The sequence below is a fragment of the Diplotaxodon limnothrissa genome, linkage group LG18 (genome assembly GCF_057381915.1).
Source record: "Diplotaxodon limnothrissa isolate DT_005_m linkage group LG18, D_limnothrissa_male_GT1.1, whole genome shotgun sequence".
NCBI lineage: Eukaryota > Metazoa > Chordata > Actinopteri > Cichliformes > Cichlidae > Diplotaxodon > Diplotaxodon limnothrissa.
Window position 1 is genome coordinate 24,511,009 of NC_140613.1, and position 25,642 is coordinate 24,536,650.

Genomic DNA, 25,642 nt, shown 5'->3' on the forward strand with positions numbered 1-25,642 from the left:
TGATTACACAAAACTCAAGTAAAAAAAAGAAGCTTCAGTTACATGCAGCATCTGAGCATCACATAACCACTGTTATGTCCATGTAAAAAAATAAAAATAATAATATAGCCAAAAACTCTTTCCTTGCACCTGCAGCTGGACAGACGTGAGACACTGCTAACTTCTACTATCAGAAAATAAGAATGCACAATTGAATGCGTATATGAAGCAAATGAAAATAAATCCCCTTATAAGGCAAACTGAACGTGTAAAGCTGGAAACACATTTCTATAGTAAAGTCACTACACGTGTTTACGCTGTGGCTGAGGTTACACATACTGGTGCTCTTTCTTGCCTCCCTCTGAGCGGTGGTCCATCACTTCAGTTTTGTTGTTGGACTGAGGTTTGTACACAACCCCTGGGTAACTGCAAAAGAAACAAATGGCAGGAAAAAATCTGTTGTGAAAATGTTTCTCTTGTAAATGAAAAATTGAGGGGGGCATTTGTAGAGAACTGCTCCAGATAAAACTGCAGCAGAAAGTAATTTAAAAACATGATACATCTATGAGGGGACTTACCGTGGTTTCTCATCTTTTATTATCTCTCTGAAAGCGAGAGACTTCAGGATGCCACCAATGAGCAGGACGCCCCCGCCGATCCAGCCAACGAACAGTGCTGGGCCAAATGTGTAACTGGTAAAAAAAAAAAGAAGAAGCAGAAAACAAAAAACATTACATTGCGCACACACACTATAGGAATTATTTGGTGAAATAATTACATGCAAGCAAAACAGCATCATACGTGGTTATTCCTACTCCGCCCATTCCCATGTTCATCCCCTCTCCCATCATTTCTTGTGTGTAGCTGGTGTAGGTGGACGTCCTGAAACTTTCCACAATTTGATTGGCATACACAGAAGCTCCTGCAATGCCACACACACCTGAGAGAAGGAGAAAAACAGGAGCTCAGTGATTTATTTACCTCTGCCACACTCTCAGCTTGGTCAAATACTGCTATAATGACTGCAGTGGATGCTCATATTAAATATGAGGTGTTTTAACTAATGAGGTGCAAATAATTCCTGTGGAGCCCAGACTGATCCAAACTGCATTCTGGGAGCCCATATCAGTTTATTTGACCATTAGATCAAATATACAGTCTGTGCTGTAAATTTCAGATGTCAGATGCAGTTAGCTAGAACTTTAAGAATACTTCCTGCAGTTAAAGTTATCTCCTGGATATGATGAATGTCAATACTTCTTTGCAAATACTGCAGTTTCATGAAAGAAATTATCATAGAAACTGTACAAATTAAAGTAAATACAACAAAAGCACAAGATTACATTAGTGTGAAAGAACCTCAGTAAAATTAAAGCATCACAACATTTGTGCAGCATTGTCCTGTACAAATGTTAAATAAATTACAGCATGGTTGCTTTAAATGTTACAGCAACTTGCTGGCAACACTGTAAGTATTTTACTTACTCTTACAGTGTAGCTCAGTATGGTGTCAGTGGATGGTTTTATATAAAATCAGCCAGGTCTGAGGAAAGTTTACAACCGACCCATTCAGAATCTGCTACTTTTGGTGGTCCCGTAACTTTAACATAATCTAATGAAAGTGTACAAAATTTTAACTTCAGTTCACATATTGTTCCAGTTACAGGCCCTCAAAGTATTTAAGGGTGGGTAGAACTTGGCTCTTTTTAGGTAGCATACATTTTTTCAGTATATTTGAGCCCTCATAACTTCATAAATACACCACATGAATATTTCATGGTTGAAAAAAATCAATAACAAAAACCATTTAAACTCTATTGAAAACTGAAACCAAATGGAAAAAATGTAATTTGGGTCAACTTCAAGGGTGGTTCACACAAGCTATCTCATATGAAAGAGCTCCGTTTGACCTTTTTACCTGTTCAGGCCAGGCTCAGCTTCAAGTTGCAATTACTTCTATGTCAAAATAGTTTTCTGTAACAATGATTTTAAGCCATTTGCATTCCTTGAGGGGCCTGTAACTCTGACAATCCTGTTAAAGTTACTGTATAAAAAACAAAAATGGGATATTTCGACAAAGTTTAGGAGAAACATTCACTGATTTGAATGACACCATTCACAACGGATGTCCCTAATTGTATGACTTTCAGCACAGAGGCCCCGCCCACCTGCCTGTTTGTGAGGGGCATCCAATCGGGTTTTGCAATGTGCAAGATTTAAAAAAAAAAGATGATTTTGAACCATTGGTCATACAAAGATACTCTGGGGGTGTCCAATAATAGACCCCCCCCCAAAAAAAGAAACAAAAAGACAAAAACAATTCAGTTTAGTTTGTACTAGAAAGTTCACAGAGGTAAATAATGACCTGCGATGACGAACATGATGCCAGCAGTGAGGCTCATCTTAGCCTTTGCGCTGTCTGCCATCTTGTTCATTGTGAGGCAGCTCAGGGAAAAGACTGATATCAGCATCCCGAGCACGCTCAGCACCACACCCACTATCATCAGAGCTCGCACCGCCTGGAAGGTACCTGGTGGACAGAAAACACGGAGACCTTAGCGCGTTACATTGACTCTAGTCAACCTAAGACCACTGATGAGTTCAGTTCAAGTCTTATTATGTCAAAAACTGTAGATGGCTTCACAAAAAACACTCAAGGTAGGCTTTTATACTGAAATGACTAATTCTTCAAATACAATGTGTCTAAAGATTTGAAGTGTGTTCTCTTACAGTAGATGTGCTGTTGGGAGGTGCCTTTGCTTGTTGTTTGTTCTGCTTTCTGATAACCGAGTCTGGGCCTGGCCTTTATGATAGAAATGCTAATGCAAACACTAATAGGTGCGGGCCCAACCCTCACAAAAACCAAGGGTTTGATCTCTTTCGGTGACACTTTTTTTGTTTTGTCTTAACTTCCTCTTTACTTAGTTTGAAACGTATCTACATCCTACACGACAGTTCAAAACTTCTACAGACACATTTAAAAACTCAGGTTCATGGCTGATGAACATGGTGAGGTTTTCACCCTATTATTACCAGTAGGGCATTTCACTTCTTAGCACTTTTCCTTTTTTATTTTTCATTTTTGTCCTCACTTCAGTTTTAGTTGGTTTCCAGTTTGGATTTGCTTTTTAAAATGATCATTATTTGTTTGTTTATCCATATGTGTATTTTTTTATTTTAATATTCAGAGTCTTTGTTAAAAGAAAATTTCAAATAAATGTAAAAAATACGTTTTTACAGACATGATAATATACCTGTGAGTCAGGTTTATCAAGTTTTTATGTTGACCAAAATGAGTTTCCGAAGTGCAAAACATATTTTTTTCCCTACAAGTTCTTCAACCTAATAATTACATTTTACTTTGCAAAGAGTTCAGGGAGGTTTCTAAGTGAGGATGTTAATCAGCCAATGTAGTTCACTTCATTATTTTACAGTTTTGTTTTGTTTGTTTTTTGTTTTTTTACAAATTTGTTGAATGAAAGAGACGCAGAGAGGAAAGCAATCTTTTTCCAATGCTGTTGCTTTTACATGTTTCATCATGGCCGAAATGTTGATGTGAAACAACCTCCTCCTGGGACATTTGAGAGGAAGCATATGTTGGATCTCGACATACGGCCTTGTCCTGAACGTCTCCTGAGCACTCAAGACATTTTAAAATAACCAAATTACAGAATTGCTTCTATGATCAGTGAAAATGTAACATCTCCTTTTAGAGCAGAGACGGAAGAGTGTTCATTTCCTTGTTAAGAAAAACTCCTGCGGCTGTGGCCTTGTCAGTGAGGGAAAAATAATTCCCAGCCTGAATATGTTCAGTGTTTAAGACAACAATGATTTAGACTAATTTGAAAGCAAACAGTCAGTCAACAGATAGGATGTGAAAATTAAGGCTTGAGAGAGCCTCGCCATACCTGAGTAACCCAGAAGGCCGTAGAGCGGGCGGCACTCTGTGAGTCCGGCGGAGGTCGTCTCACAGTCTTGCCACAGACCCTTGTAGGTATAAACGGAGGTCACGACCTGCTCCTGCCTGTCCTTCACGCTCCAGTTGTTCATGGCTGTGGCCGCAATGAGGGCAGCTGCACCGATGAGACCCAAGATGAATCCACCATTTTGCAGAACTGAAGGCGCCATTGTTGTGTGGTGGTTCGGAAGCTGGAAAATATACACCTCGGAGATGCAGTGTGTGTGTAGATTAATAGATACTACTTAAAGTATAGCTGGACATATAACTGAGTGTAGATTAAGGTGTCACAGGTGTGCCGTGTGATGCAGAGAATCAAAATGTGCAAAGAGGTGCTTTGTAGTCATGGTGGTAGTGTGGTGGGTGGAGGAGACTGGGTGTTACCCCTGGGTGATACGGCAGCATGGGTTGGGCTACCAAGTGGTGTGAACGCAGTGGTGATAGGAACACCTGACACCTGAGAAAGAACGTTACTATTCCTGCGAATTACAAACTGTTTGTCAGTCTAGAATCGTTAGTAACTCCCTCACACCAGAAAAAAGTCTGGAAAAACAACGTACAGATACACACAGGTGAGCGGGAACCGATCAGGGTGGCCAAAGATCACCATCAGCTACACAGGAGGACTTAAGAAGTTTAAGAAGATTGCAGGCTCTCCTCTCTCTTGAGCTGCAGTGTCCCTGCTAAAAGTACAGTGAGGAATATTTGATGCATTTCTACCGTGTAATGCTGAACAAATGCACATTTAGACAATAAAGGACACCTTGTTTTTTTCCATTTACACTTCCAAATACAAGAGATTTGCTTGCTGAGCTTTTGTACATGAAGACCAGAGCTCACTGTGAGTTCTCTTTCTTGTATATTGTAGACGTGAAACAATCTTGTACCTCATACAGTTTCCATGATTCTGCTTATCACTTGGTCAACAAACGGGAGAGGAGATAAGTTCCTATTATTCGCTTATCATCACCCTGGCTCACTTTTGCTTAAACACACACACACTTACACACACGGAGTCATGCAGTAGTCAAACATGACTGGACTGGAAAATGTAATTTTGTAATGTTTGCAATGTTTGTCAGTTGCTGTGAAGTGTCTGTGATGTTTTAGTATCTGTTTGTCTTTAGTGTAAGTCTGTAAAACAGCTTATCAGGAGATATAGGTGGTTAGAGCTTAACACAATCGCAACAGTGAAGTAATTATTACAGCTCATGTGTGATGTAAAATATGATTAACAGGGTTGTGAATCACCCCCAGTGACTACAACTACCAGCTTCTGCTTAATATTATTCATCAAACAGAAACTGACCCACTGCTTTACCTGGTTTAACACAGTCTTAATGCAGTTCTAAACATACATATATAGACAGTCCCTCTGAAAACATTTATTATTCCCAATTCAGAGTACAAATCAATCAATCAAACAAAAACAGTCCCACTTAATGAAGCAGATATTCTGTGGAATAACTGTCCAAGTGTGAGAACTAATGAAAACCTGACTGTTTTGGAAAGGGGGGAGGAGACAAGTCTATAACTTCAGCATGTTGGTCCTATGTTATGCATGTCCACTGTATTTAAACTGAAACGATTTTCCTTACAAAAGAGTAACAAATTAGCATCATCACCACCCTCCCCCTTCTCTAAATACTTTTTTTTTACTCTATTTACATGGAATAAGGAGTAATACAGGGACTTTTATAGTTTTTTTTTAATCAATCCGTGATTGAAATATCTGCGCTGACACTTTAATATTTAAATGTGGTCATCTAAGCCTGAGTCTCTAAACGACCTCTTCTTCTTTCTGTGCGCAAACTTTCCCCCTCCTGCCCATGCGTCTTTATGTGTATCCAGTCTGTCACACACTGGAGCTGGGTGAAGCGTACGAGTCCATGCCGCTCTTGGTCATCCCTCCAGGAAAGAGGATATATGCCACCTGGGGTTGTAAAGTAGCTGCAGACCAGGCGCCACAGTTACACGGCATCATGTATCCCGGGCCGGAAGGCGATGGGTGAGTGTGGGTGTGCTGTGCGGGGCAGGGCAGACCCCCAAACCCTCCAGTCTGGTATCCAAAGGTGTGCGCGCTGTAGGGCACGGCGCCTGCGGTCAGAGAGTGCGGTATCTCCGCCATCCGCTGGACAGCTCCGGTGCTGAAATGTGCCACCGGCTCCAGGAGAGAGAATGAGGAAGCAGCGGAGGCGGGAGCCAGGAGAGCTCTGGCTTTATCCCCGGGGACGAGAAAAGAGTCGATGGAAAATCCTTTCAAGTGTTCCGCTGCGTCCCCGAGTAAAGACGGCAACGGGAAAACGAACCGGTCCCTCTTCAGGAGACTCTTAGGTTTGCGCCGGGGTCTGTACTTGTAATCCGGGTGCTCCTTCATGTGCTGAGCCCGCAGTCTCTTGGCCTCGTCGATGTAGGGACGCTTCTCAGAGTCAGAGAGCATTTTCCACTCCGCTCCGAGTCTCTTGCTGATTTCAGAGTTGTGCATCTTCGGGTTTTCCCGGGCCATCTTCCTCCTCTGACCTCTGGACCAAACCATGAAGGCGTTCATAGGTCTCTTGATGTGATCTAAAGGTTTTGCCATCGCAGGGACAGACGCATTAATTAAAACACCTACTGACCGCACTTTAAATTCACCTACTCCTTCAAAAAGCTCATGTTTCTCTAGTGAGTAAAATGGAAAAGTGCGAAGAACTCTCGGGAATAGCCAGAGAAATATTTTAAGCTAACACTAAGTCCAAATTGACTGAAGCGTTTACACAAAGTGGAGCTGAAAACTACATAAAGCCAAAAGCCTGGGCGTATGAATGGAACCAAGAGGAAGCTTGTTATGGAAGATGCTGGGCATGTCATCCTCCTCATCATCACACCACTGTCACGGCGGGCCAAGCCAATGGGAATGAGAGAGCGCACTGTAATCCTCTCACAAAAAAACTGACTGTTAAGGCCTACAACATTTGAGGGGCACCCCCTCTTCTCGCTCTCCAACAGTTTTTAGTCTCTTCAAATCTCAACTGAGAGAAGCAGGGATGAAAACCAGCGAAGAAGCTGGACTGCAGAAAACTAGAAGCTAAAAGGATTTGTATGAGGGGGTTGAAAGGTGCGGCTGCTTGTGGCCCTGAATGCCTCATTTGCACAATAATAATCTTCATTTCAAAGGAAGTCAGCTACCCTTATTTTATTTTATTTTATTTTATTTTATTTTGACAGGTTTTCTGAAACTGTGCCACAGTTAGCACCACAGTTGTTCTTGGCTACAGTGTTTTCTTTTTCTACTCTTAGTTCTGTTCTAAATTTTGTGCTGTCCATTCAAAGTATTCTTGCATACCTCTTTTGTTAATCCACGTTGAACCAGCTCCTATTGTTTTTAAATGCATGGTGGAAAAAACACAGTGTCTAAAACCAATGTAATCAGCCCAAAAAATCCAACTGCAGCTTGTTAATTCCCCTCAAATTGCTAAAACTTCCAGATTCCCCTCCAACACGGATGACACGGCTCTTGAAATATGGCCCTGTGTAAAACTAAATTAAATGGGAATGCCTGCAGGTCTTGGCTGTTGGGCCAAACCCCAACAAGCCCTTGCATAATAAGCTGACACCTTTAAAATGCTTCCACTGGCTTTAGTGAGGAAAGACCAGTACATTTCCAAACAGGTAAGTGCTATTTCATTAGTATGCCTTAAAGATTTCCCCATATTCAGCTTGGCTGACTGTCTTTAGAAAGAAACTTGTCGGCAAGGGTCTTTGCCTCTTTGCCTCAACATCTTACTTTTGCATGCCATGGTTGTAAAACTGACAATGATTCAGACCTCAGTCCGATCTTAACAAAACGCCCCCAAACTCTCACCCTCCCTTTTTCCTGCAGTTTTCCCACTTTGCGATGCCACCCACCATGGCCCGATCTCTGTTCTCTCCAAACTCGCTTCCACATTTGCCGCAAAATCAGTTTTTACTCTTACCTTTTACATCGCTCATTTGAATTCTGTCCAATGACACAATGCAGGTTTATTATATATCAATATGTGCGTGAGTGGCTCACCCCTCCCTCCTTCGTACTCTGTGGGATCAATATTAATCAGAGCTGTAATTCACAGGTCCTGGGTGACTCCATTGATTGTTACAGGTTTTATCATTACTACCTTATCTGATCAAATGTATGCTTCAGCTTTCTCATCTGTTATTGAAATGACATTTTTAGAAACTTAGCAGCAACTTAACTATGATTTATATGTAGTTTATGTGCATATAATTTATTATTGCCTAATATAAAAGGTAACCCTAATGGTTTAATGTATAGAATACATGTACTGTAGAGGCTCAACATATAACAGGGTTTCCAGGCCCAAAAATGACTTCTGCGAAACGGATTATACCCACGACAGAAGCAGGATGTGTTTGTCTGTGAGCAGACCTGCGGTGGTCAGCTGAAGCTCAGGGTTTAGGTTTCGGTTGCAGCGATGAATTCAGATATCAGGGTACCAGCGAGAAGGGGGGGGCTTTATTTCATTTACCTCCCACAATCAAAGGCGCCGCAGGCCTCTTCAAAGGCGAAATAAATGGACATAAAAGATCCGATAGGGCACAATGCGTCGGTGGTGGAGATGATAAGACGTTTTCGGGGAGTGTTTTTTTCCCTGTGGGTTCCCTCGCAGCAGACGGGCTGGAGGGATAAAGTGATTGGCAGCAGGGGTCAGACAGCTGATCTGTCTCCTCATAGCTGTGCTGTTATCTCCCATGCGGTAGGTTCAGACGGGCCTCGCACGCAGGAGCCACCCGCAGCCACACAGAGACAATTATTGCTTCTGCAGAGGGACCATGTTTTAGAGAGTTTTCCACTGTTTGAGAACAACAACGTGCAAGGTAGACTGCACAAAGGGCAGCGCGGGGAAACTATCTTTGTCACTGGTATATGTCTTTTTTCTTTATCCTGCAGAAAGCTCTCTCTGTTGTTTTAGTTGGGGGGGAAATAAAAATAAATAAAAGAAAAACGTGTATTGTGTCTGTGTTTGGAGTGACTTCTAAGAAAGGGCAGTGTTTCAACTCTGGAGAGATGATGGGGGGGAAATGGGTAATAAGAAAAACTGCCAGCAGCACAAAATGGCTGTCGTAATCCGGTTATCCCCAAGGCTCTAAAGATACCGGTCCTCTCCTTAGGAGTCTATCTTTTCTTCTTATGTCAAAACTGTCCTCTATGCACTCAGGTGGATTAAGGAGTCACACTGTAGAAAGAAATTGACAGGTACAAAAAGACCTGGGGGTGAAAAGGAAATGAAAGACGACACGGAGAGGCAGGCCAGGCACTCGAGCCGGGGAGTGTGCTGGCGTCTGACAAGAAAAGTCAACTTAATGTTGAGGGAAGAGCAGTTTCCTGCTTATTTACCACATTAATTGACTGCATATTTATTGGCAGAGCTGATTAGTAATCACATAAGTCTTTAATCTTATGAAATAGCTTTTTAAAAAGATGAAACACTCATGGGTTTGACAGGTATATTGTTCACTGATGTTCCAACATAGTTTGTGTTGGGCTTAATAGAAGCTCCTCCAGGCTGTCCCTAAGAGAAGATTACATCCCGGATAGGTCATGTCACGGTGCATTGTTAAAATAAAGCCCCCACTTCGAATTCACTGTTTTAACTGGGAGTCAGTTGGCTAAAATCAGCCTGTTTTAATCGTTTAATCATGGTTCAGAGGAACCTTCTTACAGTCATTGTTGGGATGTTCTGGGGATTTTTCCTTTGGGGAAAAGGGTTTATTGGAAAATTGCATGAATGGCTTTAAAATCCTTACTACAATCTGCCCAACCTTGTCTGCTGGGAGGTGGATCAAAGCTGCTGTAAAGGCTTATTAATAGGAGAGTTTGGGCTGCTCTGACAAGGCTTGGAACTACAGCACGGCCTGATTTTACTGACTGGGTAAAGCTCGTGACGTGTAAACAACGGCTCCTTTTCAGCTCGTGAGAGCAAATGAAAAGTTGAGCTGGGGCGGATCACTTTCTTAATGATATGAAAGGTAGTTACAGGAGCCCGTAAAATATGAAGGGAGAAACATTGTTACTTGAATTTATCCATCATCCCCTCCAATCAGCCAATCAGACGACAGCCCCTCGATGCATTTAGGCATGTAGACATTGTCAAGATGACCTGGTAAAGTTCAAACTGAGCATCAGAATGTGGAAGAAAGGTGATTTAAATCTCAATCTCTGCCATGACATTCAGATGGTAGCGTCATAATTTGGTGTAAAGAACATGAATGCATCAACAGCTCAGGCTGCTGGTGGTGTAATGGTGCGGGGAATGTTTTCTTGGCACATTTTGGCTTCCTGTAGTACAAACAGAGTATTGTTAAAACGCCACAGCCTACCTAAATATTGCTGTTGACCACGTCCATTCTTTTATGACCACTGTGTACTCATTTTCTGATGGCTCCTTCTATCAGTGCACCATGTCACAAAGTTCAAATCATCTCAGTCTGGCTTCTTGAACAAGACAGCGAGTTCACTGCACTTAAATGACCTCCACAGTCACCACATCTCCTTTGGTGTTTGGTAGAAAAGGAGATTAATATCATGGATGTGGAGTCCAGCCTAGTACTAGTGTAGCCAGTAAAGTGACTCGTACATGCATTTGGGCAGATGTATGTTTCTCAGTACTTTCAGCCCAAATCCACAAATGAATTAAATAGATTAAGCTGTGAACTCCCCACCCCCGACCTAATTACTTAAATAGTTTGAGTTTCAGTGACTTTTCTACCCTCTCTCTCTCTCTCTCTCTCTCTCTCTTTTTTTTTTTTTTTTTTTGCTGATCAACAATTTTAATCAATTTTTTGTCAGTTAATGTTGTAGCTTTCTAAGTGCATGCACCGGGGAAGTACCATTGTTCTCTGTTTGTTGAATTGATTTACAGGTCAGTTCCTCAGCCTGTGATTTTTTTAAAAATACATTAATATAATGAAAGCTGAGACACCATAAGTGCAGTGGGTTGCTGGGTTAATGTGTATCATTGTGTCAGCATAGATGGGTCTGTCTAATGTAATTTTATGTTCACTGTAAACAGATAAGAAGACACCTTAAAGTGATTTACCAATGCTGTTAATACTAATGCTGGTAGTCATGCAGCCTAAAGAGTTTATGCATGAGAAGTAATGAGCAATGGTGTCATTTCAGTAGTGGGAATAATTATTTCTGCCTAACATGGTGGAATTACAGCACTCCACTTTGATGTAATAACTATTTCAAAACCAAAATAAATCTTGGATCAATATCTTAATATTTACGAACATCTACCACAGATATTCTACTTTATGCCCAAGATACAGTAATCGTGGCATCAAATGGATTCAGACTGCAAAACAAATCAAATAAACCTGTCATGAACTTTTCTCTTTTCTGTAGACCAAACAATGAATAAACTCAAAAATACATTAGCAGTTTAATTGATGGTCAAAATGAAATTCCCATAAAAATGGGGAAAGTTTGCGTAATAAATCAAAATGCTGAGCTTGTAATCTCATCACTTCTATCAACGAACAAACTCAGCAGAGAAGAGTGGGAAAATTACTGATTTATTGACAAAAAGTCCCCTGTTTACTTATTTATTTTTAAGATCTCAGTGAAGGGTCGAAGTAGCAGATAAAGATCATCATATGGAGAAACTGCTCAGGTGCTTTACCACATTAATCTGCCGTGCTTTGCTGCACATCAGTGTGCGTGATCTGAGTGTGCACTGATGGTGTTTGAGAAAAGGTAAGCTGAGTTTATCTAAGGTTCTGTTTTTTTCTGCTGGTGAATTTGTTTCCATCTGATGATGTGGAAAGCTCTGACGCACAGACTTAAAATTTTGTCATTTCAGCTGCAAATAAATACACTGAAATCCCGAAACATTCAAGTCTAACAAGAGTTTCTGACACTTCTGAGCGGCCCATTAGGAAACGTTTCAGCGGGAAAATCCCCAAGATTTTCAGTGCTCCAGGGAGGATTTCACTAAATCTTGTGCTTATTCTCATGATACTTAGGAAAAGTAAAGCGGTTTTAATAGCTTTCCCCTGACACATTGATGGTAGAATATGCTTTGGCTCTGTGGCAGATAGCTTCAATCCGAGGTCGACGGAGAGGGGGGTGGGGGATTGGCTCGTGTCTGCCTGCCAGTACGCTCTCATAAGGCCCCATCTAAACCAAATTAATACACTTCCTCCAACATCTGAGGATAAACCTGAAGGCCACATTACTGTGGCAGCCCCTATCAGCCAGCTTGTAATACAACCGAGTCAGCAGTCAATGAGATACATTTGCAACCAGGCATTTGTCAGCGACTCAGTGCCATGGAGGCAAGAGATTTAAAATGTCCTCCAGTAAATTAAGTGCTGCTTGAAAAGTGAAAGGTGCCGGCTAAGCAGGCAGCTGCTTACTTTAAATAACACTCTGGTTAAAAGGCTGTGGCGACGGTGGAGAGAGGAGAGGAGTGCTTGCCTGGGTTAATATTGTTGACAGAAAATGTTAAACATCTGTAAAATATCTACATATCTGCTGTACATGTGACCAAAAACCAGAGAAGAATTTGTTTCCCTGTTTGTCTCAGATTCTGCTATGAAGTTTGTTTTCCACTGAAAAAACATGATGCTGAGAAAAGAGAAGCTGTGGCTCGTTACATGGATCTCTCTTGTTTGCACTCTCTCACAGGAACTTTTATTCTTATCCAAAGCATAACTTTAGCTTTTTGCCATGTTGTCGAGTCGAGGAAACAAGCACATGAAATATATTTTTTAAAAAACTTCATAAGACGCCTCATCTTATGAAGCCAATACATATGACAGACTGAGCTGCCACTAAGGAGCTTATAGAAATAATGGAAATAGTGTAGTTTCTGTAGCGATGATGTGAGTGCTGTTACAGAAAGGGAAACAGGCTGGTATTTCCCAAGACGTCTTCTGGACTCAGCCTAAGCAGAGGAGTGGCTTTCTTGGGTTACATTAAAAAGGGGAGAGCTGAGGTGTTGGCACAATGTAAGGTTTGACAAGCTGCTACTACTGGCTGAATACAGAAAGACAGCCTTCAATCCACATGAATGTTTTCTAAACTACCTTTATTTATTTATTTATTTTAACCAGGAAGGCATTTAAAATATGTTTCATCTAAATTTGGTTCAAATGTGTATTCATGACATTAAATTTTCTAAATGATGTTTGAGAAATATTTTCAAAAACAGTATTCGGCACACCTACCTGCAGTACTCGCAGTAATCCACAAGAGATCAGTATATCGCTGAGTGATAGGAGACTCAGGAACGTACACACACACAGCCCGTGTCTTTTGAGAAAAAGCCTTATTACTAATATCAGTTACTTTAGAACATTATTAAAAACCAAAAGTTTAACGTAATACACGTCTGTAAGAAACTGTGGAATGGTGCGTCAAAAATAATTGTGATTTACGGCACAAAAACAGTGGGCTCGTCCGGGATTTGAACCCGGGACCTCTCGCACCCAAAGCGAGAATCATACCCCTAGACCAACGAGCCGCATGTAAAGGACGGAAGAAGTATAATTTATAAAATTTAACAATCACAGCTGTCAAACTTGGTTTTTACCAAACGTTCTATAAATTCACTATCTAGCATGTAGCATGTAACCTTTGCTTAACATTCATGTAAGAACTAGTTCCTGTTAGGTAACGTTACTTTAGCTCGGTGACCCACAAGCATGTCCAGCTACCAAAGTCATAATTAATTGGATTTGACACATCATTGATTAGGTATGACTTAATTGAACTTCATTACGGAAGCCATCGGTGCATTTTTATTCTACATTTAACATGAACTGGTGTAGCTGTAGCTGTGTGCTGGAATGGGCAATATGCCTTTGACATGATCCTGGACATTTGCAGAAATGTGCAATTAGAGCTATCACATCATTTTCATCAAACCGTGATCTCTCTTTTTTCTTTTTCTCAAAGGTTCCATAAACGAGATGTAATATGGAGTCATCCATTAAAGATATCAGTGCGTGACTGCATCAGGCTGTAAAATTCTGTCAAAAAAAAAATGTAACGAATCCCCATTTATAAGCAGGATATGCAGGATATGCAGGATATGATTCTCGCATATTTCATGATAGCCTTACATGTACTGCAAAGACTTTATGTTGTGACTAGTGAGAAACCTCCTTTTAAAGCAAACTGACACAAGATAATCAGCGATGTTTTCCTCTTGAACCTATGATCGGTGTGCTTCACTGTTTATAGGAACAGTTTAGGAATCGTCGGTATAGAAATGTGACCCTTCCCCCTGAGAGTGCACCCACGCTTTACCCAAACACCCAAAGTGCTATCAGATCCTCTCAGCCTGTAACTGTAGATAGAGAAGTTAGACAACTCAGATAGATAAATCAGACAACAGTTATTTGTGAAAGCCATTTTGTTCAGAAGAAAAAGATCAGGATTGTCCCAGCCTGACTGTGATTGTTTACATTTTTAAGCTACATTCCAGTGTTATTCAGACAGCTCTGCAAGCAGGGACTGGTATTAATGAGTAATTGATTGTAGTGCCATATCAAGTCTGCTTATAACTTACATTATTTACTGATTCCCTTACAAGGACAATCAGCATTGTTTAACACGATCTCTCTCAACACTATCTAATAACAGGAGTTTCTGACTCAGTTGTGCAACAGCTGCATTGCATTAGTTTGGCATCATTGAGGAAAACATACCAGCAATGACAAGTATTTGAAACAGGCTGACACATGGAAATGTTTCTCAGTTTACACCCCTATCTTCAAAATAACCTACATTACCCAGTCTCCTCAGTCTAGAGGGTCTGCTGTTAGGTAACATAACTGAGATAAGGAGATGGGCAGACAATAGCGGCATATTAATCCCATTATTAACATCGGTGGGAATAACTAGAAGTTATGCTGATTCCTTGAAGCTGCTCCCCATTGAGGGAGAACTAGAGTGTGAAAGAATAAATATCTGAAAACATCACAAAAATATATCTTGCTACAAAGCCTGTCTCTCACAAGATCTTCCACCTTCATGAAACCTCAGCTAATGAAATTGTAGATGTTTCACAAAATGTAAAATATTTTATAATTTATTTACGTTGGCTTTATTAACTTTGGATGGTTTGGACAAGTGGAGAGGAGGAATAGTAGGTATAGCGGACAAAAGGCTTCAGTTCATGAGTGTAGTGAAGGAGGACCTGCAGACATTGGTGTGACATAAGTGAAGTCTAGAGATAGGGTGAGCTGGAGGCAGATGATCAGCTGTATGGTGACACCCAATATGTGCAGGTGGAAGAAGAAAAAGACTTCCCTATGTTGAACTTACCATAAAGGCTCAATCTGAGCTGCATCACAGACTGGACTATATTAATAATTCAGGGTAGCTCCTACTTATTATATCCCCTTTGGGAGTCTAGTCTGTTAATAACCCCCATGCTCTGTCTGATGGGCTTTTATCTTTTATAATGCATTTCTAATGGCCGATCTTGTACATGACACAGGCTCCTGCTGACTCACAGGGGCAAAGTCTTTTTTTTCTTTTTCTTTTGTCAGTTTCAGACTTCAGTGTTTTCGGGTTCAGTTAAGTTTTCGTTAGAATCTGTTTATTTTTTCCAGTTTAGTTTCTATAAGTCTGAACATGTTAAACATTCACCGTAGTTTTCATTAATACGAATGTTAGTTTAATCCTGTTATTATATCATAGAGGACATTTTTCAAGGGCAAAATTAAAAAAAAAAAAATAGATCAGGTATTACAGCTAAGTCTTGTATTAACCTATTCTTACTGAACATCTGCAGCAATGACTTAACTATATTGACAAACACAAAATAATCTTCCTCTCTGTTTTTATTATTTTTATTTATCTATATTTTCTAAAGTCTAGTTTTTATTTGATTTACCTTTTTGACACCTAGTTTTAGTTAGTTAGCAGTCTCAGTGGCTCGGCTGAGGGCTGAGCCTGCTGCGCTCCTCTCGCCCAGTGCATTGTGGTCTGTGTGCTAAAGGAAGCTGCTGCAGCGGAATCTGAAGAATTTGAGGTGTCCGCCAAGTCTGCTGCTCATCGCTCCCTGTACTTCCATCTACTCTGCAAGGTAACCGTGTACTTTTCAGCATTTAACCAGTTATTTATCACCGAGTGTGTCGGCGCCGTCGCTGTTAAAACGACGAAGCTAACATTAGCTTATTTGATTTCCTGCCCGGCTAGTTAATAGTAATTAAAGCTTAGCTTAACAGTGTCCCGAGCTGCTAGCTCGGGCTGCTAGCTTGTTAAACAGCGTTCAATTGACCGTCGATAACCGGGAGGTTTGTTACCGCTATAGCAAAATTTTAAAATACCCGAAGCTGGTTTATTAAGTAATATCAGTCACATTTAGAAAATCGGAAAATCAGCTGACTTGCAATGCTAACTCAACTAAACTACCTCGGAAACATATTTAGTTAATTAACCGGAAAAGAAATGCTCGGTTATATGCAGAGAAAACGTCTTCTCCCTCGTACTGTCGGTGTGTTTCTCACAGTTTCAGTTCATTCAGGGGGTTTCGAATAACATACAACAGCCTACAACACAACTAGCAAAAGAGACCGATATGATGGTAATTACAGAAAGGTTGGGTTTGAAGGCTTAAGCTTCATCTCTTCCCTCAGATCATAGAGCTGTAGTGGGATGCAGCTGTAATGCAGACACCTAGAGCAGGAAAGCAGTTTTTTCTGTGGTGAGACACATCACTCTCACAAGCCACTCCGAGCAAAAACAGACTTCCTGTCTCTCATACTCTGAAGCCTCTGAGTATGTGACTGCATGAGTCCAACCCCCATTTTAGAAGAAGGGTGAGAAAATATTTTTTTGTGTTGGTTGGTTTATATCTGTCTGTTTTTTGTCTTCTCTTTCAGCCTAAACAAGGAGGAAAACATGTCTCAAGCTGACAAAATGAAGGTAAATCATATCAAACAAACAAACCAACCAGTTTTTCTATCTGAACCAATAGGCATGCTGTAATACTAGATTCCTGCTTGTACTTCAGTGACTGCCTACTCCATTGCAGTAGCTTTAATGGTAGTGAAAAGGAAACACAATATGCCCACTGAGTTGAAACTTCTTGTTTTTTAGGCATTGATATTACCGTCCTGTTAATGGGTACATTGTCTGCGTGCTGCTCATTATCCTCATGACTCACTCATGCAGTTTTCTTTGTACTGAAAGGGCTAAGGGCAGTGTAAAAACACACTGCTTATCAAGCTCGCTCATCTTGACCTTCTTCCTGAAAGGACAAGGAATGGAGGCTTTGTCCACCTTATAAACTGAATAAAGAAGGTGCTGCTTTGTATTACATTTGAATTTTCTGGTATACAGCCTGGCTAGCTGCAGGGATTGGTAAATGGCTTCCTTTTGATGAGCTGCGTGTAGAAAATGCTGGATGAATGGGGTGGTGCGAGATCTTTTGGAAATAGCCTCTTAAATAACCCCGTCACAGTCAAGCCTGCTCAGTGATTTAAGCTCGCTCGCATATAATTAGCTGTCGCCTCACATTTATCCTGCTCAGTTTAATCGGAAGTAATAATCATTTTACACTCCTTTCTTTTTACTTTTCCTCCCTTTTCGCTACAGCAGGGGCAGTTCTCAAACCCCGAGACCCCGGGGTATGTTGGATTCGCCAACCTGCCTAATCAGGTTCATCGAAAATCTGTAAAAAAGGGCTTTGAGTTCACCCTTATGGTTGTAGGTGAGTGCGCTAATGCTTTTCCCACCACATTTTTCATGTTGCTGTGACGTGACGCTGTTTTTTATTTAGTCTGGAAAATGATAATGTATCTCAGTGATAAGAATGTTAAAGCTAGAGTAAACACGGCCACTTTGTGGAATGCATTTTGTCTTTTTTCGCTCATGTTATTGGGTTAAATTCATGTTGGGATCTTGGATGCTCGCTTGAACAATATGCAGTTTTTGCAGTCTGAGCTCTTTTTGACTTCCGTAGATTTTTCGTTTGTGTGTCACGAGCACACCGGTTGTTTTGTGTTCTATAATTCGTAGGCTTGCACTTGACTGTCTTACTGTGCATGAAGTTTTTTTTCTGCGCAGACGTAGTCATCGGTAAAGCTGCTCAGCTGATGTTGGCAGCAGTGTAAACTCTTACTCTGGTTCCTGTGACTGGGTGAACCCCTGTGCTTGCTGGGAATGGGGGAGGGTCGAAGCTCCCCTCAACACTGCTCATCCTTCTTCTTTAAAATAAACCAGAGAGGAATGTAGCCTGTGTGCCTCCAGGGACCCATTCAAACAGTGGACAGCGAGGCCTGCTGGTTCTTGTAATGCAGTAATATACCCTCTGTTTAACCCCCCCCCCCCCCCCCCCCCCCCCCCGTTATTAAATTAAATCAGTGTTTTCCTGGGTGAGCGGCTAGATGCTGCTCTTCTCCACGTATAGAAATAATAATGTTGCAATGAAAATGAAAAGCATTGATCTCTGTAGTCTCTTCCTTTCCCACATGCACTTGAACTTGCAGTGTGCATAATAAATATGTCAGTTTGCTCCCTTACAAGACCTCCTGGCAAATTGCCACTAAAGAAGACCTCAGTAAATCTTTTGTCACAGCCTGGCGAGAGCAGCTGTTTAAGACTCTGTGTCTGTGCTCGACTTCTGTTTTTAGCTGGATGTAACCAAGAAACTAAACAGTAGTTTCTTGTCTTTACGGTTGCTTTGAATCTTTTTTTCCAGACAGCAGGCAGAGTGTTAGACTGAAGCGATGCGGCAGATCAGATCAGATGTTTGTGTGGTGTGCAGGAGGTTTTTCTTGGCCTGATTATCAGACTGAGTTACTATTGTCTTTCACTTGAGGAACACCTACTATTGGTATTTGGATGCATGGTTTAAATTTTGTCCTGTAAAGACATTGATACTGATGTGTAGTTCATTCATAAATTATATCGACTGAAGCATTCAAATAACGTCATTCTCATTAAATACAGTTTGTTTACCCTTTGTTTATTTTATTAAAGAGCTGGACTAATATAGTTTTAGAATCACATCAGTCCTTTCCCCTGTGATAGACTGGATACCTGTCCAGGGTGTACCTTGCCTGTTCCCCATAACAGCTGGGATAGGCTCCAGTTTCCACCTGACCCTGAATTTGAAAAGTCATAAAGAAAATGGAAAAATGGAAATTTCACCACACAATTGGTGTCATGTTTCCTGTTTAACCTGCTAAATTTGGAATTCTGTAGATTTCTATTTGGCTTTTGAATGTCAGGTCTCTTTTGTGTAACCTCTCTGGTCAATTTGAGGTTCTTACCCTTAACTCATGAACAAACTCGTATCCTTCCCAGCTTCTGACAAGGTTTCAGCCACCTGACGGCTGGGGAAAGATTAATGCTGAAGTCAGATTTAGAGTTTGGTTGATGTGTATTTCTATCTTGTGTGAGATGCAGTGTGTGTTACACACTGCGTTTCCTGCGGCGCACTGAGGACGTCTTTGTTCTTTTGGTTGAAACTGAGCTCTGCATTAGAAGAGCCCTTGCACTAACCAGAGCCTGACTGTGCATTTGTAATTATTAGCATTGTGTTAATGCTAATAATTACGGGCCGTGGTGGTCAGAGGGCCCGGTGGCGCCAGTGTCCGGCAGCCTCGCCTCTGTCAGTGCGCCCCAGTGTGGCTGTGGCTACAATGTAGCTTGCCATCACCAGTGTGTGAATGTGTGTGTGAATCGGTGGATGACTGGTTGTGTAAAGCGCTTTGGGGGCCATAGGGACTAGTAAAGCGCTATACAAATACAGGCCATTAACCATTTAACCATTATGCAGCCCTCATTTACTTGTGACAGCTTTACCTTCCTGTTATCTAAAGGTGAATCTGGACTTGGAAAATCCACCTTGATCAACAGCCTCTTCCTCACTGACCTGTACCCTGAGAGAGTCATTCCTGGAGCAGCAGGTAAAACACACACACATTTACACGCTGAAAACACTGATGACTAATTTTTTGTGAAGCAGTTTGAGAAACCTGCATTTGATCTTTCCCTCTCGTAGAAAAAATAGAAAGGACAGTTCAGATCGAGGCATCCACTGTAGAAATCGAGGAGCGAGGAGTGAAGCTCCGCCTCACTGTGGTTGACACACCAGGATACGGAGACGCCATCAACAGCCAAGACTGGTGAGAAATCATTGTAGGGTGGAGGCTGATGAGTAGATGAGGTATTTTTGGATTTGAATTGCTATCTTATTCCTGTGATCTGTGAGTGGTGATGATAGGAGAGGATAGGAGAGAATCTATTATTAGCCAGGCTTTGTGGTTGCCTTTGCTCAGTATAATTTCTAACTTTTTCTTTTTTTGTCCATCCAGTTTCAGCACCATTATCAGCTACATTGATGATCAGTTTGAGCGCTACCTCCACGACGAGAGCGGCCTAAATCGTAGACACATTGTTGACAATAGAGTTCACTGCTGCTTCTATTTCATCTCCCCACTCGGCCACGGGTGCGTCCTGCTATCCCCACTTGCACAAATACTGTATAGGCCTAAGTCATTACAGTGAAGGTCCTCTGTTCACGCAGATTCTTTGTCTCTCGTTGACCCTCTGTTTCCTTTCCCTCCCAGCCTGAAACCACTTGACGTCCAGTTCATGAAGGCCATTCACAACAAGGTCAATGTGGTTCCTGTCATCGCTAAGGCCGACACACTCACCCTCAGAGAGAGGGAGAGGCTCAAGCGCAGGGTGAGGACGCCAGAGTTACCCATTGTTCGGGGACTTTTTCCATTTCCTGACTTGAAGAGTAGTTACAGTATCATGTTATCATACTCACTGCTTTATCCATCGGGTGCATCAGAATTTTGCAGGTACTACTGTATCAGCTGATCCTGAGAAATGATTCTGAGGATCGTTATCTCGTGTCTGGAATCAAAAGAAAGCAGAAGATCATCATCAGTTTAACATAACTGCTAATAACTGTTGTTTTACACTCTCGTGTTATCAAGATTCTCGATGAGATCGACGAGCATGGCATCAAAATCTACCATCTTCCCGATGCTGAGTCAGATGAAGATGAAGATTTCAAAGAGCAGACGAGGATCCTCAAGGTACTGACTTCATTATCTGTGCACGATTTCAACCTTGGAGAAAGGTTTCTTTCTGTCTTCTTCCTACGCAAATAGCGATGGGAGATTTGAACAAAACCCAGTTTCTATCTCAGTGTTTTCTGTGAGTCAACTTGTGAGATGGCACGTGTGCTTACAAACAAACGCATCAAAATAAACTCTGGGTCAAGGTTCAGTGTGTTAGCCGGTGCAGACCACAAAAGCAAAGAGGAAAGCTATCAGACAGCCCTTTCCAACAAATATTAATTTTTTGTAAAAACAGTTAGTTTATATGTCATAAATGCAGGATTTGCTGGTTTAGTTGGTTGGTTAGTTAGGGTGAGGTGGTAGACAACCCAATCCTACTCTCCTGGTCATCTTGTGAAGCTTTGATTATTCACTTTAGAAGCTTTGGTACTCGTTTGGGACAGCTCTGCTTTTGTTAAACTTCCAACTATCAATTTAGGGATTGGTTTTAAGTATCATAATTATCCATGGTGTGTGGTTGAAACATGATAAATATGAGCTACTGCTCCTCTTCTCCAGGCTAGCATCCCATTTGCAGTGGTAGGTTCCAACCAGCAGATTGAGGCCAAAGGGAAAAAGGTCAGAGGTCGTCTGTACCCTTGGGGAGTGGTGGAGGTGGAGAACCCGGAGCACAATGATTTCCTCAAACTGCGGATCATGCTGATGTGAGTGGTGAAGTTTGTGAGTTGACAAAACTGTGTAGATAACGTAGTCTCATTTTGAAACTGCTGTAACCAGACGGCCTCCGCCTGCCTTTGGAGGGAGTATGGCGGTGCCTGAGCTCTCTGCAAATCTGTTTATTGTTTGACTTTTCCTCAATCCCACAGAACCCACATGCAGGATCTCCAGGAAGTAACCCAGGACCTGCACTATGAGAACTTCCGTTCGGAGCGCCTCAAACGGGGTGGCAGGTTGTCCTCCCATGGTTACATTCTGCCTATGTCTCCTGCGTACGTACTTCCCTGTCTGCTTGCTTTTCTGCACCTCCCCCTCCTCAAACAGCAAATCTCTGAGCTGTGTGTACATTTACATCCAGTATTGTGGAAAAAACACACACACACGAGGTGAAACTTAACAAAACCCAGCTAAACCAACCAGAAAAGGAAAAATAAAGAGTTATTCCTGTTCATTGGGTAGTCCGGTCATTCATTTCCTTTTTTCCAGTATCAGTTCTGTAGTACAGTAACTCTAACCCGTGATTTTTGCATGTGAACTGTAATAGGTAGAGGTAGAGGTAGTTGGAGGTGAATTTAGTGCTGTTTGCTTTAGTGGGTTGTTTTATCTTGTGTGTAGCAAATCTGTGCAGGTTAGAAACAAGATTACTGTGTGTGTAGCATTTAACATAGTGTGGGTAGCTCATTATTTAACCCCTAACGTTGACCCAAAGGACTGTTTTTAGACTTTTCTTCTAAAGGCAACACAGAATAAGGGAGTGGTTTTACTGTCTTCATATTTGCCGTGCCATCTGTCCAAAGATGGTGTTTGGTGTTGAATTGCCTTATTCCCAGTGAGTGGACTGATGGAGGTACTGTTTTATTTTTGGATTTTCTTAGTTTGGGGGAGGTCCTGCTCTTCCCCTGACCTTTGCACCCACTGCTTCTCTCTTGAATCTTCATGCTTTCACCTCTGTGTAGTTATTTGTTGTAGCTGCCAACTCTTCGCTGACAAACCTTGTCCCTGCAGACAAACCTTGTCCCTGCAGACAAAACTAACCCACTGACCCGCTTTTCTACTTCCTCAGTGTGGCTTTTGTCGTGTTTGCTTAACGCTGCTTAAAATGGCAACACTCTCTCATGCAGAGAAAACACAGTTTCTCTGCTGACTAAATAATCATGCTTCAAAAATCACTACAAGAGCATTTATAACCTCTCCAGTTGTGTATTTGCTTTAATGATTATCTTTTTAATTGTGTCCTGCATAATTAAGTCATTGATTTTTGCAGCGCACAGCATTGCAGTAACTATAGTTGTGTCTGTAAAGCAGAAAGGGACCTGAGCCGGAGGAAATGGACAAGGATATGATCCTGCAGGAGAAGGAGGCTGAGGTGAGATATTTCAGACACTAGACTACAAGCGTTGTTTTCAAAGAAATGTGTTGTTTAGGTTTCCTAAAGAAAGTTTTTGGGCCAAGATAAAGATGAGGCACATTTATTGCTTGTGTTTGCGACGGGCAGCCAGTCAGAAGATTTGTTGACTGTTGCGAACAAGGAGGCAGGTTTTAAAGGGAGAGGAGATGAAACGGCATATTTCAGACAGGGGATGGAGTGAGGGTGTGCACCAAGGTCCAGTTTAAAACAAATAAGTAGACAACCTTGCAGAAACAACAAACAATATTATATGATAGACTCTATAGAAAACCCCCCCAAAATGCCTTATGTCACTTCAAAGTCGCAGCCATGAGTGTCCTGATTCACACCTTTTGATGTTCTGTGTCGTTCAGCTGAGGCGAATGCAGGAGATGATTGCCAAGATGCAGGCCCAGATGCAGAAACAAGGAGACGGAGAGGGAGAAGGCCAACATGTGTGAAACTGATGGTAAGAGGCAGACCTGTGGAGACCCGAGGGCAATTCTGCTGCAGACGCATTATCAGTTATTTTACAGCGTGCTAGATTTCTTCAGATGTCCAAATATTAATATTCTTACTTTTCTTTTTTTTCCGGATTAGATATTTGAGCCACTGCTCGAGTTTGACCAGAGAGATGGAAAAGGTGTAAAGCTTGCCTGGTCATGACTCCTCTTGCTTGCCACTATTTTATTATTATTATTTTTGTAATTTCAGCTCCACATGGGATCTGGAGTCCTTTTTTTTTTTTTTTTTTTTTTAAATGCATACAGTAAAGTATATTCAACAGTGTTACATTTATATATTCACACACGGTTCCATTTTTTTTTTTTTTTTAATTGTACCACTTTAGAAGAAATCGTTTACTGAAATGAAGTCATATGACCAATATTTTAAAATGCTTGCATATTTTATATTGGGAGATAGTTAATTTTTTTTCCTTTTGTTTGCTGTTCAGAAAACCAAAGTATTGCTGCTTCTATGCGAAGACTTTAGTGCTGAAGCGTCTGTCGGAGCACATGCTAACACATGCTCTGTGAAGGAGTGTCATTGAGAGAGAGAGAACTGTAGTAGCAGACGTAGCTGAAAAACCTCTTTTATTCCATTGTTACATGACTGTTTCAATGTTATTCCTGTCAGGAGAAAACATTATTTAACAATTTATGAGTTCACCATACATGCTTGCCATTAAATGGAACCTGTCCTGCTCAGTATTGATGTTAACCCGCTCATGTGCATGCGATTCTCAACCCATAAAAAAAATTATGATAAATTTTAGGGCAGCGTTTCATCCATTTGTGCTTTTCTCAGTATGTTCAACTGCCTTCGAGTGTGGTTAAGCTCCTTTTGATATGAATTAAACTGTGATCCAGAACCTTTTATAGTCTTCCCCATACGCCAGACAAATGAGGCGCGAGGCCTCTTTGGTGCTTTCACTTAACTAAATGCATTTAGTCCTTCACGTGTGTCGTCCTCGGTGTAAAGTGAAATCATGTGACAGGAGCAGTGAGCGAATTTATTGGTACAGTGAGATTTAAGAAGTTGAAACTTCTACCTGTCCCTACTGACCGCAGAGTTTAAAGGCGACCTGATGAGGTCAGTGTAGCCAACGATCCCCTCACCAGCCGAGATGTGAGTTCTGACATTCCTTTGTGCTGTTTGTACCTGACAGATTTTGTTCTTGATACATATATTGTAATAAAAGTTTTATTAAGTATCAAACATTTTTTTTAGTCTGCTTTTTTTTTTTTTTTTTAACATTTCCCCCCTACCTTTTTTGTTTTTTTGTTTTATTTCTAAGGGAGAACAGTTCAAATAATAAGATTTAAATAACAGAAAGAAATGTGGGTGTTTGTAATCACTGCGTTTGTGTGTATACGGAAAGACAATGGACACAGTTTCAATCATTTTTGTGCAAGATTTAACGTCTGTGAGAATAACTTACCAGGTAAGTTTGCAGTGTTAGGGAAAATCAGGTGACTGCCTGATTACCGTTGGCTGAATTTAAGCTGCTTGTGTTAAAGCATTTTGCCAGATCCCATTTACAGACTATGACTAGACGAAAGCAGCCATGAGCCACAGAGCGATTGGTCATGCATTAATTTGTCTAAATTCATAAAGAAAGGTATGCCTCAGAAGCAACACAACTCTGCTGATTACTGATTCTGGGTGTATGATACACTGGATCTTAGACAGGCAACACTTCCCATTGAAACCTAATCAGTGCCTGCTGGTGTTCAGTTAGACCATAAACTTTATAAAATTAGAGGAGCCCGAAGCTGCTCGTCATGCACATCAGGTGATGCTCTGCTACGTGTTTTATTTCAGTGAGATTAATTACCTCTGAAAGAACCACCGTGATTCTGCCCTCACAGTAACAGGGTGTCACTAATTACTGAGATACTGTGAGATATAGAGGTTAATTACCAAACCTTCAAGCTTATATTCCCATGTGCAGCAAGAGGCGTGGAAACTGGATCAAATGATAGTGTAACAACATTTTTTTTAAATAGAAGATTACTTTTAAAACATTAATGAAGCATCTGCAGCACTGGACT

At 41.2% G+C, this 25,642-nt stretch overlaps 3 protein-coding genes and 1 non-coding gene across 4 annotated transcripts; 1 reads left to right on the forward strand and 3 right to left on the reverse strand.

The window, feature by feature from the left end:
• Nucleotides 1-308: 308 nt before the first annotated feature.
• Nucleotides 309-4,107, reverse strand: cldn18 (claudin 18). The gene is made up of 5 exons (XM_085378442.1): nucleotides 3,888-4,107; nucleotides 2,345-2,509; nucleotides 781-919; nucleotides 558-671; nucleotides 309-405 (listed from the first exon to the last, which is right to left on the reverse strand). The coding sequence occupies exons 1-5, from the start codon at nucleotides 4,105-4,107 to the stop codon at nucleotides 309-311; spliced, it is 735 nt and encodes a 244-aa protein (XP_085234568.1).
• A 1,685-nt stretch (nucleotides 4,108-5,792) lies between these two features.
• Nucleotides 5,793-6,518, reverse strand: LOC146613690 (transcription factor Sox-14). Its single transcript, XM_085377316.1, has one exon. The coding sequence runs from the start codon at nucleotides 6,516-6,518 to the stop codon at nucleotides 5,793-5,795; it is 726 nt and encodes a 241-aa protein (XP_085233442.1).
• Nucleotides 6,519-13,377: 6,859 nt separating this feature from the next.
• Nucleotides 13,378-13,449, reverse strand: trnap-ugg (transfer RNA proline (anticodon UGG)). Its single transcript has one exon. It is a non-coding gene; the product is annotated as a tRNA-Pro (tRNA).
• A 2,488-nt stretch (nucleotides 13,450-15,937) lies between these two features.
• septin2 (septin 2) lies at nucleotides 15,938-23,796 on the forward strand. The gene is made up of 13 exons (XM_085378706.1): nucleotides 15,938-16,023; nucleotides 16,823-16,865; nucleotides 17,538-17,652; nucleotides 19,769-19,855; nucleotides 19,951-20,074; nucleotides 20,264-20,398; nucleotides 20,519-20,636; nucleotides 20,897-20,998; nucleotides 21,542-21,687; nucleotides 21,850-21,933; nucleotides 23,006-23,066; nucleotides 23,462-23,556; nucleotides 23,688-23,796. The coding sequence occupies exons 2-12, from the start codon at nucleotides 16,842-16,844 to the stop codon at nucleotides 23,546-23,548; spliced, it is 1,083 nt and encodes a 360-aa protein (XP_085234832.1). The 5' UTR covers nucleotides 15,938-16,023; nucleotides 16,823-16,841; the 3' UTR covers nucleotides 23,549-23,556; nucleotides 23,688-23,796.
• The last annotated feature ends 1,846 nt before the right edge of the window (nucleotides 23,797-25,642 follow it).